This window comes from Papilio xuthus, unplaced genomic scaffold (genome assembly GCF_000836235.2).
Source record: "Papilio xuthus unplaced genomic scaffold, Pxut_1.1 DF827680.1, whole genome shotgun sequence".
NCBI classification, from domain to species: domain Eukaryota; kingdom Metazoa; phylum Arthropoda; class Insecta; order Lepidoptera; family Papilionidae; genus Papilio; species Papilio xuthus.
In genome coordinates, this window is record NW_013530969.1 from 7226177 (window position 1) to 7242314 (window position 16138).

General features: G+C 43.8%; 1 protein-coding gene across 1 annotated transcript in view; it reads left to right on the forward strand.

Annotated features, from left to right (window-relative positions):
- The window catches only part of LOC106117232 (uncharacterized), a 39945-nt gene extending 23884 nt beyond the window's left edge, over positions 1-16061 (forward strand). The window contains exons 4-13 of the mRNA XM_013311424.1: positions 10484-10614; positions 10747-10927; positions 11067-11191; positions 11265-11363; positions 11551-11642; positions 11819-11940; positions 12482-13249; positions 15327-15507; positions 15600-15708; positions 15860-16061. Of these exons, the coding sequence (XP_013166878.1) occupies positions 10484-10614; positions 10747-10927; positions 11067-11191; positions 11265-11363; positions 11551-11642; positions 11819-11940; positions 12482-13249; positions 15327-15507; positions 15600-15708; positions 15860-16035 (1984 nt within the window). The 3' untranslated portion in view covers positions 16036-16061. The remainder of the gene's footprint in view (positions 1-10483; positions 10615-10746; positions 10928-11066; positions 11192-11264; positions 11364-11550; positions 11643-11818; positions 11941-12481; positions 13250-15326; positions 15508-15599; positions 15709-15859) is intronic.
- The last annotated feature ends 77 nt before the right edge of the window (positions 16062-16138 follow it).

The window sequence follows — 16138 nt, forward strand, 5'->3', positions numbered from 1 at the left end:
TTCAGCCATCAAACAGCGTGCACATATACCTACGATGTACATAGAAATGCGCGGCCGCTCTTACGACAACTTTGACCAACTGGTTGTTGCTCGCTCTTGTTGTTGCTGTTGGAATGTAGAAACGGCGGCGCACTGATTACGCTTGCACACATGTCTTGAGTAATTGTTACTTGTTTCATATTGAAATTAAATTACCTACAGAAATAAATAATGCTACAAACGTGTTCGCTTTTAGTTAAAATAGTTGTTTTATGCAAATACTTTCCTATCAGTAGGATGCTGCGTATCGCTTTAGCGCCGGCGCCGGACGCTGGCTTCTGTATACGTGAGTCGCACTGTGTTACTTAAAAAGATTGTAAAAATAACATCACAACATTATCATCCCAGATCATCTTTTTTAATTTTTATATTAAAAATAAATCAACCTTTGGTGTCGACTAACTTTATATAGCACCCCTATCTTAATGACCTATATCCGTTGCTCCTTGCTCCCTTACTTATTATATTTATCTAGTAGCGCAAGTCCTTTCTAAATGTCGCAGTTTCTACTCTTAGCTTAGCGGCAATGATTATCTGAATGTCACTGGTATATGTGTAAACAAGTGCTAATAATATATAACTAGAAATAATTATGTTATATAATTACTTTAATTAAAATAATATAAAATTATGACACAGTGTAACAAGTTGTAAACGGCGACGTAACCGCTGCAAGCGGCGCAGCGCGGACGTTGACCCGACAGAAATAAAACTAAATTGCAAGCAATAATGGCGGAGACCGCGAAAAAAGTGCGAGCGGCAGCCCCCCCCCTCCCTCATCCCCTCTCCACGCCCGCGTATATATCACCTGCGCACGACACGTGCATGCCGACCAGGGCCGACAAGATGGGGTGATTTGATATTATTTTGCCGAGGAAAACGATAATTTGTATCTAAATTATTATTACATCCATCGAAGGTAGATTATGAACTTAACATACATACGATCGTCACATGACCCGTCATCACTGCTTGGTATTTTATAGCAGTATTTTTGTTTTGTTGAGAGCTAAGTGTGGCTTTGGAATTATCTTTGTATTAAAAGCGGTTAAGTAAACGAATCGGCTAATGAGTCGCGCGATATGCTTTGAGGCCGCGCTGTCGACCCGCTCTGGAATTTCATAATCTTGTCATACGACTGCTATGACTTTTAACTTACTTATTATACTGATTTCATCATGCAAGTCTGTTTTCGTGTGGTAAATTATTGCACGAAACAGTGCTCGCTTTGACCCTCCTCCTTACCCTATTTAAAGACGCAGAAGTTCAAAATATTCGAAAAAAAGTCCGAAAAAGCCTTTAAGAATACGGTGGCAGACACCTAGTATAGTCCTCTCTTACGACGACTACTCCTCGACGTTTTGTTAGGTTTTTGCTTTACATAACTTAGACCCTTTACCCACTATCGGCGTGACAAAGTATACTATTTCAATAAAGTTACCAGAAATAAAATTGGTTTCGCATACAGAGGATGCTTAATGGAAAAGCGGTCTAACGTAGCGAACATAAAGCGCACGTGCAAACATAAAAAACCTAATCGATTCTAATGTCATTAACCCTAATCGCCCTAATATCTGTTATCTGGTAAATAGCCTGCCTCGTATTGATATAGTTATTGTACAGGCGGCTATTTATTTTATTTGCAGTAGCTTTTGTAAATATTTATTGAATGTACACAACGTCAAGTGGTCAAATATACATGGGGGTGTTATCTTATCACAAGGACCGGCGGCAAGGAAAAACATCAAGAAACTTAACATTGTATTGTTTTTTTTGGGAGACATTCTTTGTTGCTTTACAATAGTATCATTTAATTCTTTTAAACGATCGTATATGTGCTTTTTTGGGCGACATGCCGTCGTTGCTCTCTCGTTCACCCAAAGCGTGAAGAGCAGAGCCGTTGCCTGCGATTTCTTATTATGTTTACCGCGGAGTGGCGCGGCGCGGCGCGGGATCGCGGAAGTCACTTCTATTTGTGTATCTTCAGGGAATCTCACTTATAATGCTACGTCGCTTCTAGTTTTTGTGATTTAATTAAAAGTTTAGTGATTCTTGTCTAAACTGTCATTTCATATCATAATGATTGTGTTTTAAATTTGTTTTTCGTCCATAACGAAAGTTACTTTGTTTGTAGCGACTGATCTATGATTATAATACGTTAGAGATCGTGTTCTTGCTGAAACACAAAACGTTACATCAAAAGCCACATCACTTAAATCACTCTTAGCTTAAATGAATGTCTGTTTGTGTGAAACTACTAGCGTTATTCCGAAATAGTGAGGTTTATAAGTCGCTCGCGCCGAGCTGTTGCGCCGATCAAAAGAATCGACAGCGTTTGATGTTCCACTAGTTTGTGTGAGATTGCGTCAACACTTATGTTTGTGTATACTGTACCACTTGTGTTAACTTGCACAGTATGGGGAAAATATGTTTGACACACACAGCACAAAAATTATATCAAAAAGTACTCAATGTTTATCAGAGTAGAAATTAGACATTCGCATTTGCGATGAAATAAATCTCAAAATTCTCGGTATAGTCTTTCCATTCCATTGCTTAACGTCTTGATAAGGACTATATTTACGAAAAGAATAAGTAAATCTTGGTAAATCAAATCTAACAATTATCTTTGGCATATTTGAGCGTATGCAACAATCCATTACCTTATTATGATTATTATGTCATAGTGATTCACAAGGCTCGCTCGTTCCGTCTCGGCTTCTATTTGTATAAACATAACAGTTGAACATACGGCACACGTAATTTAATCGCAATGCAAACGTCATCTCCCGCGACCTTACCGCCAGCGCCCGTGAGGTCGGCCTTCCTGCAGCGTCAGAGCTCAACACACAAGTAGCGGTATGCCTCCTCAAAGTTTCTTTATTAATCCTTAATAGTGTTAAAAGTAATTCGTAGATCATATACGCGCGTCGTATCATTGACTTTAAACGACGCTTCTTCTAAATGGAGCTTATGCAAAGTCTTGTGAAGATAAATGATGACAAAGCACTAATTGTCATACAAATGTGTAAAGTATTTAGTAATAAGTGAAAGGTTATCTAAGCAATAAGATAACGAGGCGAGCTGCGAGCGGCGAGCTGCGAGCTGCGAGCTGCGAGCGGCGCGCGACTTACCGGAAACTGATCGCCTTGTTGACGGATGTCTGTGTATATTGTTCTCTATACTCATTTGGCAGATCACAAGTAGAATGATCTCTTGGAAAGTCAGTATTTTTTTTTTCGCCTACAGTTTCGAAAGCTGTTTATTTCTAAGAACCTCTAAACGCGTGAGATGCGTGCACTGCGTCAGCGGTAATTGACAAATTTATGGTAACTGAAGAGGCAGTCACGTGGCCGCCGTTAACCTACATGTGGCGAGGAGCGCGTAAACGTCGCCTCTTTCATGACACGCCATCGGACATCTGCCGTCGCACTATCGATTGCTCCGATGTGCACGTTAATGTCACAGAGCGACGCTTGTATTGACACAACGCCTATTGATATTTGATCAGAAAAAGTATCAATCTTACAATACAAATTCGTATCACCGTACATTATTTATTAGGCTTAAGCTAACATAAGTGACACATGATATGCGAATTACTCTTGATTTAGACTGGACACTATCATCACTGCGTCGTTGCAAAGTAATAAAAAACAGTAGGAATACATCAACAACAGCAACGGAAGTGTGCGACACTCCCGCGGTCACCATATACAGTGTACGAGGCACATCGGTTTACATTCGCACGGCAGCGCAGCACGACACCGGCAAACATAACAGTTCCAACTGCACACACTGTTTTTGTTAATATTCTCGTCCAGGCGAACCGACTACTGGTTAACTTTGTACTAACGCAAACATTCAAACCATAATTGAATACATATAATACATTCTTCTTATGTCCCAAATACAGTTTCTAGCAATTCTTCTAATCACTAACTGTGCTGCTCGCTGTCCAGTGTGCTGGCTGCCGATACCTATAGCTATAGTCTTGACGAGTTGCACGCGACACCACTGTTTATCCGTTCCCTTTTACTGTAGCTCGGAAACTAGGCCGCGCCGCTCCCAGCCCCGCCCGGACGAATATGAGTTCTGTTGATGTTTCAGTCGCCGAGTCAAACGTCATGTGAAGCGGGAAGAAGACTACGGACGGATGCTTGTGCAAACATTTACAGCGTTATGATATAACTTGTGCAGTATATGTCATCCGGTAATAAACATCCCACGATTTGAGGCCGAGCCGGCTTCTCGGCACTCGGTTGAAGGAAAACATTAAAAAGCAATATATCTATACGTAAAGTTTTTGTAAAAATGTTGAATGTTGTCAGTTCGCAGCCAGTGAGTTGCGTGAATGTTTGATTTGAATAACGCGATGTGCATGTGCGGTGATCTCATCAGTGTTGTGACGTGATCCGGTCAGATTATATTGATAATGAGTGGTGAGAGCACAAAGCGCTGAACAAATACACACACACACACACACAGCATATACACAGAGCAACGGACGCATAACTCCGGGTAATTGAACGCGAACACGGCCACATCTGCTAAAGTATTAGGAAGTGCAATATGTTCGTACTTCCTACAACTTTATAAACTGTATGGTAATACATAATCACTTCTATATCGCGCTGAAGCACGTCATTGTGTCTGTCGGTGTTGTAACATTGGAAAATGAAATGCTAACACTATTATCTGGTATTTTCATTAACTTAAATTATAGTCTATTACTTCACTTCTGTGGTGGGAGGGCGATAATATCAGATGTTAGCATCATTTTAAGCTATGATTCACGAACGTGTCGTGTATTGCCCTCGCGAGCTGCGAGTTGTTTGAGGAAAGTCCATCGCGCCTATTCTTAACAATGAGAGCGAATTACGTCACATCATATGTTTGAAATAAAGTCTTGCAGCATGCCGTTGTGCGATATAACTTGTATCCTACCTCGGTAGCTTAGTGCCTGTGCCAAGAAGTAGTCCATCTTTAAGTAGCAGCTCTTTAAATTTTCTACCATGATCTGATAATTAGTGTAAGTATAAACGAGGTATTGTTTGGAAGAGTAGAGCGCTTTCGATTACGTCAGAATTACTTATTTCAAGTTATTTACTCTTGTTTACATTTGTTTAATATACAGTTTCGTATTCGCTATGCTGTTTTATCAAATGAGTTCTATTTGACAACTTTTACGGCTTTTGCAATGACTTACTTTTTTATTTTATTTATTTATACGGAAGACTTATAGCTAGAAAGTAATAGCAGATAAAATAAGTGTGCGTACGTATTGGTGAGGGGAGTTCTATTCATGAGTGGAGTGCGCCGCTTGCACCGCGCAGCCTAGCTGTGAATGAACCACTAATCGATGCTTTGCAACCAACACGCCGCGCGCGGGTGAAGGACGTCATCGTCGCCCTCGCCCTCGCAGCATCCACCCACGTCACGACATATCTCTCGTACAGAGCTTGAGACTAGCTGACGCCTTGTCAATTAGTCTTTGTCAGTTTAACTGCAACACACTTATCATACAATAATCTTCACGGCCATACTTTCTCTATTTAAAATCTGCAATATAGGATGACTCATTCGCTAATGTCGAAGAATTACTGTCTGCATGTTTGTAATAAATTAAACTTAGTATTGAACAAGCTTTTATCTTTTGAGTAAACCAAAAAAAACATCGTTTGACTTATCCAACTACATAGATGCCTCATTTTTCTTCGAGCCACGAAAGTGTTACCGATAAGACACAAAACGATAAGTAGGTCCTGTAACATATGTGGGCCCGAAGCTTTGACACAGTGCTACGCATCTAAGCCAGAACTTCCGTTTAAGCAGGTATTCAAATTCTGGCCGCTCGTTAAGTCATGGTACACTTCTCACTCCCGCATTATTTAATTTAAAATTTTACATACTTACCTATTTAATGTCTTCCTTTAAGATGGATGAATGGAAACGATATTTTTTGTCGTGCTCAAGTAAACAATACCGAAGATTGACGATTAACTTCGTTTGCGATGAATTTATGCAAATTTCTGTACATCGCTCGGATATGTTCGCTTTTGTCGTAAAAAATCCTTACGAAATTTCTCGGAAACTCGACTTTAAACTAGACTTTTACCCGACTATCAGACTTTGCCTTGTGTTTATTTTTAAACAATCGACGATTCACCAAACCGATCTGCTGCTCATCTTTCGTACCTATTGAAAATCCATGAGATATGTATTATGCCATACACTGGAAGCGCTAGTTAGCGCGTGAGTCAACATACAATTACTCAATAGTAAAAATAAAATGAAAATATATACATTAATTTTATCTTATCACTTTTAAATATGTATGTCTTACAATCAAGTACGTTATTAGTCACTGGGCTGACCGTGCAGACAAATACTCAATTTCCGGCAACAATCTTCTGATCCTATGTTATGTTATGAAAATATATTCTTATAAACTAAGTTGAATAAGTATTCATACCTACTAAAATAGTAGAAACTTTTTCCTAAAATGTACGATTTGGAACACTTCATCACAAAATATTGTTCAATGTCAAGTTTGTTCGGTGAGAGATGCTCGCCCATACTCCAACGTTTACGTGGAGCGTGCCAAAAGAACTTGGCAGCGATGAGGCGGAAACGACCCAGGGAACTCCGCCACCCGCTGAGCCGTTGACATCGGTGCACTCCCTCATCAAGAAGTCAATCAAATATTCCGAGCGGTTTAACACAAAAATATGATTTTTCGTTCTTTTTAACTAAGGTTTGCTTAATATAGGTTTACTTTGTGTAAATTTTATTTGGTCTTGATTTGGCCATATCCCGACGTGATGACACCATTTTGGTGGCCTCTATATCGATATTCGAAAATTCTGGCACTATATTTCTATAAAAAATTTAAAAAATTACTTATGTTAAAAGAACAGGATATTTAGAACTTCCGTTTGGAACTATATCTGTAGAGCTAATTCTGTCATAATTTTTATTTCAAATAAGTTGTGGAGCGCGGGTAGTGGAGTAGCGTCGGTGAGTGTTGGCGCGCTGCCAGAGCTGCAAGCTGCAAGCTGCCGAGGCGGGCCGGTCCAGCACCAATGCCTTTCCACATATACGCTATCATTGTAATTTGTTGCTTATGAGACGAGCTACATCTTTATAGCGTGTAAACTTAAAAGCACTAAAAATATTTTCCAGTTTCCTTGTTGATTTCCAAATATGAGATTATTTTCTCCTAATCTTTTACCGTAAAACCCACTATTATATTATAGTAATTAAACGAACACCGGGTTAACAGGGTCGTTATCAGTGTACCAGTATGCTAATTATATGGCAAACTGTAACACGTATAATCTTAATGTGTGACTTTTTCATCGTTTACTGGATACAAATAAAACGGAATGAGATCACACAATTTGTTTCCACGGCTGACGTTTGGCGGGGTGACGTACACAACACAAATGTGCCAAAACGAAGCATCACTTACACAGAATTATGACTACCTGGAATGTTCAGGGTTGTTGGTGCATCATTCTTTGATTTAAAACATTTAAAAACTCATAATGTTATAGAGTGATAAAGTAATTTTTTTTTGACGTAATGGTCCAAAAAATTGCTTAATATTCCAGAGATTGTCTCGTTTATGAAATAAGAATATGGTGCGCCGGCGTTCATGAAAATCATTAAGGGTTTCACATAATCCATCAACCAAGCAGTGCAGTGAGAAAAGTTTACGTCTTAAGCTATTGTACGCGTATACTACAAGAAGGTACATTCGAGCAGCGCGTGTCGATGGTCAATAAACTGCGCGCAAATAACTCCCCAGCTCGCCATTACAGAGACGATAAGGAAAGTCCGGGAACAACAATAACGCATCTCGCATCGCAACAACTTGTTATTTTCTCTACACTACTATTATTACTAGCGCAGATTAGTAGGAATATGTAAATAGATTTTTATGTTTGATTCGCTTTTATCTTAATGGTTAATCTGGGATAGTATCGGGTATTTTTTTTATTATCAGAAGGCGGCAAACGAGCGAGCAGCCACATGAAATCGTTGAAATAGCGAAGTGACCGTTGCCCATAGACATATGCAATTGCATATGCGTTGCCTACCTTTAATCGACGGAGGAGAGGATGCACAGAAAGAAAAAATTTTCCCTTTCCATGCATCCTCTCATCCGGAAAGTCCACTTCCACTTCCCATCCTTTCCTTATAAGAAAAGCGTGGGAAGGGAAAGAGGACTAAATTAGGCCTCCGGGACGCACGAAACGCAGAATTTCTTCCACTTCACTCCTGTTTTCTGTGTGGTGGTGGTATTTCACCGGGCGAACCAGGCCAACTCGTGCGAAGATGTTAAAGCGGGTTCTACCACTCTTAAAATATATATCGGGGCCCAAAGGCACATCTGCTTGAATAGTTGCGGATCGCGGGCGCAGCATGTGGCGGCGCGGTCACCTGACACCGCGCCAGCTGCCCGCAGTTAGCCGCGACTCTCGCCACTCGCATCGGGCGCGCAAATCAAAACCATATTTAAACATCATAGCCATCCTATCTGTTTTATATTATAAATACATATTTAATATTACTCTCTTCAGCTTTAGACTCTCAACGTGTTTTAGACTCTCAACGTGTTTTACCCTCATCGATCATCACCAAACTTAAAATAAAAGCCTTACCTATTACCAACTTTTATTATTTTATTAAATTTTCCAAGACTTAGAACTAGACCGTCATGCGTTGACCTAAACTAATCGAATGTTGGTGACACGAGCCCCTTATTTTTAATGTTTGCAGTAGCGTATGGTAGCCGTTTAAAATCTCATTAGCTAAGCCGTAATCCAACAATGTAATTAGGTGTACTATAATATGACACAGAGGACCGTTGTTACACACATATACAAATCCTCTTCACCTCCGACGTGATCATGTTATATTTTGTGTCTAACGTTATTTCTGTACACGCGGTGCATTTTCAATATTCAAATGAACACCAATTTACTAGAAAATGAAGAGATTTAACTCATGACTTGCAAGTAGTTGCAAATTTTCGCAATACTTAATAAATGATGTACAAATATTATGTGGGGGCGGACATGGGAATGATGCATAGTGCGTGGGCAACAAAGGCCACGGCACACACGTGGAGCGCTACGCAACACTGCGACTGCAGCGCGGCGCGGCGCACTTGTCACTACATGAAGAACAAAATAGAAACACTTGACAAACACAAAGAAAACAGCTTTGATAACCACCACTGCTCATCCGTTTTTTGTGTTAGTTGCTTTACATGTTTACACTATTCTAATGTATCTGCATACATACACATAACAACTATGTCAAATATTAGTAAACGTGTATTTCCAGCTTCCAATGGAGTTTTAAGTTTACCTTAAATGTTGTCAGTAATACATAAAAATTGCAGCTTTTAATTTGGATATCCACTTAGTTTTATTGAGCACACCATGCTGTGCCTCGAACCGAAACTGATAACGATTGAGCAAGAAATACTTTATACAGGAACACGAGTGAATTACATTATATTTTAATTTCCACGATAAGGAGAGCTGCCGATAGCCTAATAATGACAATAGGGCAGGGTTTACCGCTCATTAGGCAACGGAAGTGCGTGCCGCGGCCTCGCACCGACACCACACCACATCACACCACACTACACCACACGCCTAACTGACAGTAGTACAATACAATAAATGTCATAATTTATCGCTACATAATGACTGGATTATTTTTGTACGATCACGAGTAATATTATTATTCACATGAATATAACAGTAAGTACGGGTGTTTATTTTGCAGATATGCTTCTGACAAAACTTTATCCGTATTACAATAAAATACTTGTGAATAAATGAAGTGTTAAGGTCGCCACCTGACCCCACCTGACTCCACCTGACCCCACCGCCCGCTATAGAGGACGATATCGCGGACGGATAAGAACAATTTTACATAAATGCATTAGTTCTACAACTGTAATTTTACCGATTGTGTTTCCTATTAAAGCGACTTCAAAAAAGAGGAGATTCACATCGTTCTCTCGTTCAGTCGTTGCCCCCTGCCCCTTGACAATGAGCTCCCCTCGATACTAGCGCGTTCCGAGTCGCCGATCAGGTCGGTCGGTCTCGGGTTAATGGAAAGTGGCAGCGCATCCGCGATAGATTTACTGGCGGCCGAGCGAATTCCTTTCCCAATACATTCCCCTGTACAAGTGTGCATCAACCTAATACATACGATTATTTTTAAACTTTCCATAGCCGAAATCATATATATCAGTTATTTTTTTGTAATTGCTTTCGGCCTAGAAATAAAATTTACGATGCCATTAACAAATTAATAACAAGTTTCCATTTGCAAGTGGTAATGAGGAAACAAATGTAAAATTGTCGGGAAATACACGTAATACAATGATAAGTATGAGATTGTGTGTACGTTGCAGGGAGGAGGTGTGCAACCACTCGGTGCGGTGGAACGCGCAGTTCTCCTTCGTATGCAAGATGTGCGCCAATGCCAACACCGGCGTGCTGGAGCCCGCGCTGCTGCGCGTCTCCGTGCGTAAGGAATGCAAGGGTACGCCACATCACGCAACACCACGCCGCCGTCATCTCTCGCACATTACACAAAAAATAAACAAATGCATCGCGAAATATTATTTTACCTTATTTCGCGTTGTTAACATTTATCAATGTTTGACGTGTTCAGGCGGGCGGTCGTACCAGAAGCTGGGCTTCTGCGACGTGAACTTGGCGGAGCTAGCGGGCGCGGGCGAGGCGACGCGCCACTGCTTGCTCGAGGGCTACGACCCGCGGCGCCGCCAGGACAACTCGGTGCTGCGCCTGCGCATCAAAATGAATATGATATCCGGCGATCCCCTATTCAAAGTGTAAGTAACGCACATACTAACGTTGTAAATAATTGTTAAACTCGAAATCGAATAGATTTGACCAAAAATATCGTTACGGTGAGAATAGAAGCGTTGCCAGCATTATGCAATCATGTAGAGAGATTTGTGTGATTTGCAGGCCGGAGCGCAAGCAGGAGGCGGTGGAGGGCGGCGACAGCGGCGCGGAGAGTGCGGCGCCGCCCGACGACGACTGCGCCTGCTCCACCAACAGCTCCGGCTTCGGCTCCCTCACCAAGCCTCACGGTAAGTCCTCGCCTGCACATTGACGTTGCAAAGTTGACGTTTGACAGACCTTATTCATATTCGGATTGTACAGTTCCAGTGTCGGAGGGTGCGACGCCGCCGACGATAGCCGCACTGGCGGCCTGTGAGCCCCCGCCCGAACAGGAGGATCCGCCAGCGCCGGACCTCACAGGTACGTCTCACGCACACAAATGTATAGTGTATACTTTGTTGGATTGTTTCACGTAACCTGCGAGGAAGCAGCACTGAAGGAAGGGACATGACCGAGTCCCGCTGTACGTTAGGGAATAAACTATAATACATTCATAAATATTCGATATAATGTAAAGTTAATTAGTAACATTTGTTTTTATTCGCAGCGATGTCAGGAGGCGTGGCGACGTGCGCATCGTGCCACCAGCACACGCACTCGCGCAACTCCTCCAACACGTCGGGCGACATGAGCAGCAAGGTGCGCTCACATCCTTATTGTTTTGCACTCTGTGTAGTCTGTCACCACACGACCTTCTCGTAACATTATTCCTCCTCTCCTCAAAATCTGCGGCGGCAGTTATTTTAAATTAAGAAATTTCCGTTTATAGCTTAATCCTTCAAGTCCGATAAAATAAATATAACCATAACATGCAGGCTTCGGGGTACGGCAGCTCGGTGTCTGCGGCGTCTGCGCATTCCCGCCAGAGCTCCGAGGGCGAGTGCGCGCCTGACTCTCGCGACACTCGCGACACTCGCGACACTCGCCACCACAACAGGTGCGCTCTCTCACGCGACACAACACAACACAACACAACACACACGCATACAAACAGGCGCTACACATTTTAGAGCAGACAGTATATCGGGTACAGCGGCCAAGGAAATTAATCCCAGATGTTTTCTGTTATACTATTTTCACTTGTTATATTTATTTTTAAAACGAGTAAATATTAGAATGTATGTAAATGTTAGGTGATATACTCCGTACAATGATTTATTATTTAGTTATAATTTATTTTCCAGGATAGTTTTTATTTTTATTATATAATATTTGTAAATAATTTTCTTCATAATATAATACATAATAATGTATTAAAAAATATGTATCGTAATGAGCCCCGTCGGATGCGAATGTGGGTGCGGGGCGCGCGAGCTGGCGGACATTGGTCGAGCGGAGGAGGCGGCCTGTGCACACATCTTACGCTTCTTTCTCGGTCTTCGTCTTGCGCGTGACTAACGAGAGGCCGCCGCCTGTGTTGGCTTTATTAATTTATTTCATCCCCCTCCCCCCTCCCCCGCCCGGCACCGATCCCGTAGTGTGCGCGTCGAGCGCTCCTGCACCACCAGCACGAGCTGCACGAGCGGCAGCACGCTGCACGTGCCCGCGTCCTCGCCCTCCGGCAGGCACTCGGGCCGCGCGCTCGCCAAGCTGCTGCTCGAGAAGACGCTCGTCGGCGACACCTCGGAGCTCTACCTGACGCCTAACACCACGCTCACCGGCCCCCCGGACGTGATCCCGCGACACGCGCCGCACTCCGCCAGCCCCGCCGGAGAGGAGTACCGCACGCCCGACTCCACCCTGCTCGAGGAGAACACCTTCGCCATGCCCACCTACTTCGACCACAAGCGCAAGGCGGCCGCGGCGGCGCTGGTGAGCGCGGCCGTCGAGCCGCTCGCCAACTTCCACATCTTCAAGCAGAAGTCGCTCAACACCATCCCCGCGCTGCTCGACAGAAGCAGGAAAAGCGAGGAGCTGTTCACCAATTTCCCTTTCCTCACGCCCCTCGCGCACCGCAAGAACTCGCTGGTATCCAACGCGAACAGACTGTCGGGCTGCATCGAGGACGAGTTTTACTGCATCCCCTCCGACCCCGAGGCGGACGCCGAGCTCGCCGACCGCATCGACGTGCGCCATCGCTTCCGCAGCCTCTCCAACCACGCCCTCGACCACCACCTCGACCAGGACCTCCAGACCTCCACGCCCAAGAACGATACCCCCGCGGATGTGATACAAAGGAACACCTTCGCCTCGCAGAGAGCTCGCAAAGTGGAGGTCCTGCGGCACAGCTACACCGACTACACGAGGTGAGTGCCGCCCTCCCGCGCCCTCCTCTGCCTCACTACCGCCCTCCGCATCGAGTAATGTCCGCCGCGTACTAATACAGGTTGTGGGAGTAATTTCATCTTTATGTTCTTTTTTCTGTCTGTTTTTGCGTCTTTACTTGTTTGTTATGGATCTATTTCCTACTGTTATTGAGTATGGTATGGTGGTGGTTTACGGAAATGGTTTTCTTTGTATATGTGTATAAATTAATATCTGTTTTATAAAAAATATACGTGAATGATATTTGAATACAGGCTTAGCTGTATAAAAGTATAATGTGTCGTTGTCTGCTCCGAGTGCCGCGAATAGTAGACATTTTGTTGCAAATTGTGTCTGTACATGTTGTTAAGAGTTAAAAAATGGGTAAGGGTCCGTTCGCACAGACCGGACCGAAGAAGAGACCAGATTTTGATCGCAAATTAAATAGTTTTATACGATTGAAACAAAGATAGGGATCAGCTCCGATTGCTTCCTCTTCCGGCATCACGGACGCCGCACCCGGTGACGGCCTCGACTACGTACTAATGGTACGATTCGACTACGTATTAATGCTACACCGCTTTAGAAGAGCATCTGTTGGGCTCCGAGCTGAGCCGCTTTAAGCGAGCTGTGCTTCTTCCAGTTGGTTTATATGAAATCGGTCGACTCTAAGCGTATAATTTACGCCGGTCTGTGTGAACAGAACGACTCTACGGCCGGTGTGTGCCAACGGACCCTTACGATACATATGTATGTGCACTGTGTGCGCGCACGACGCTCGCCCTCGGGCGGGCGGCGCGACGCGTGCCTAACGAGTACGTAACGAGTGCGTGCGCGCAGGCGGGAGGCGGCCGAGTGCGCAGCGTGCGGCGCGCGTCGCGACACCTCCCTGCCGCGCCGCGCCCCCACCGCGCGGTCAGTCCCCCCCCCTACACCCCCCCACACACACCCCCACACACACACACACACACGCGCACTGCGGGCTGACAATTGTCACTGTGCATGTATGTTTACCACTGGATTCCTCATCCAAACTTTTAAATCTTTCATTTCACTAAAAATAAATTATATGTAACACAGAAAAACATTGATTTCAATAATAAAATGTTACGGTTACTTTGATATTGTTCGTTGACCAGAACGTGCTGGAATAACTCCTACAAATATAATAGTTTAATGTTTCTTCTTAACACGATATATGTGTGTCTACCTCTGACGTGTTGAACTCATCAATACCACGTACACGCACAGTAGTTGTGTACGCAGCACAGCGCGGCCCGCACACACGCACACACTCTGCTCACGTTTGTCATAGATGTTGTTCGTGTCCACGTCGCTTCCCGCCTTTCAGATGATCAGATGTAACTGTTGGTGTCGCTACAGTTGCCATATTATTATTATTTGGATTTATTTTCACATTTCTAGTGATTCAGTTTTTCGTTGCGGCTTGGATGATCTGTTCTTGTATAGTGTCACTTATTCCACCGGCTGGCTGCCCGCACTAGATGTGGAGCAACGTCGCCGGACAACGACTTTGCTTTCTTCATGTAAACAAAGAAGAAATCACAAACCTTCGTATAATCGAGAGCCTGACCGTAGTCTTTTTGACAATTTAGATATTTGTTTTGCATATTTTAAAGTTGCATGCTCTACATAATATGGTTTTGGTAAATAAAGTTATATCTTTATTATTTTTTGCATGAGCTTTGCTGTTTCTGTGTATGTATGTGCATGCATATGTGTATTTGTTTTTTATGCGTGTGTGTTATTTATTTTATTATAATAAGTAAAAATAATTAAAAATCTTAGTAAAAATCTAAATGCCAGTGCCACAAAAAATGATTTTTTATTTTACGAAGAAATTTCTCGAAGAAGGATTTTACTACGGATCAGTATAATGTAAACAATAAAAATTGTGTTGGACAAGGGAGAGATGACAAACACACTAATACATTAATCTCGTGCCTTATGAAGCTTATTTTTTGTGATCTTCGGTAGTTGTAATTATATAGTTATAGTTGTCGCTACACACGTGTACAAGGGAGAGGAGTTTTGTACGAGAGAGAGGTAATCCGACAGGAACCCCTCGTCCGGCTCCCTCACCGCCTCCGCCTCCGAGAGCGGCTCGCTGGAGCGCGCGCGCGCCGCACGCGACCGCAACCGCAAGCGAGCGCCGCCCGCACAGCCCGCGCCGCACGCGCCGCACGCGCCGCACGCACCGCACGCACCGCGCGAGCCCCCGCCGCCTGACGACGTGCAGGTACATACTGCTACACTAACTCATTGTTGTTGATGATTCATTTCAATAGTGAAGCGATGTCATTATGTATAATATTGTTTGTGTGTGGTCAGCACGCGGTGTCGTGTCGTGTGGAGAACACGCGCGTCAACCCCGACTCGCTGATCGACGAGCTGCTCGCCGCCACAGACCTCAAGCACGCCGTCGACGACGCCGCAGAGAGTACGTACATCCTCTTACACCTCGCTCTCCCATCTCATCTCATCTCATGTCACGCAAACAAATTCAAAGTCAGATAGAAAAGAATCGACCATTAATTCTGTATTAACTTTATTGTTATTTACTGAGCCGTATGTACGTGTGCGTGTTGCAGCGTCAGGTCTGCAGCTGTTCATAACGCGGGACGGCACCGCCGAGCTGGGCAGCAGGCAGCGCCAGCAGCTCGCGCGCCGCGACTACCAGCGCGTCGTGCTGCACCCGCACGACAACAGGCACGTACATTACATTCTCATTGTTTTATTTTACCGACACTGTTGCACATTTCATTAGGAAATAAATAAAATACGACAATCTTAATCCAGGTAGCCAACGGCGTGGGAGTGCGGCGGCGGGCGTGCGGCCGCGCGGCGCCGCCTGCCCAGCTAGCCGCCCC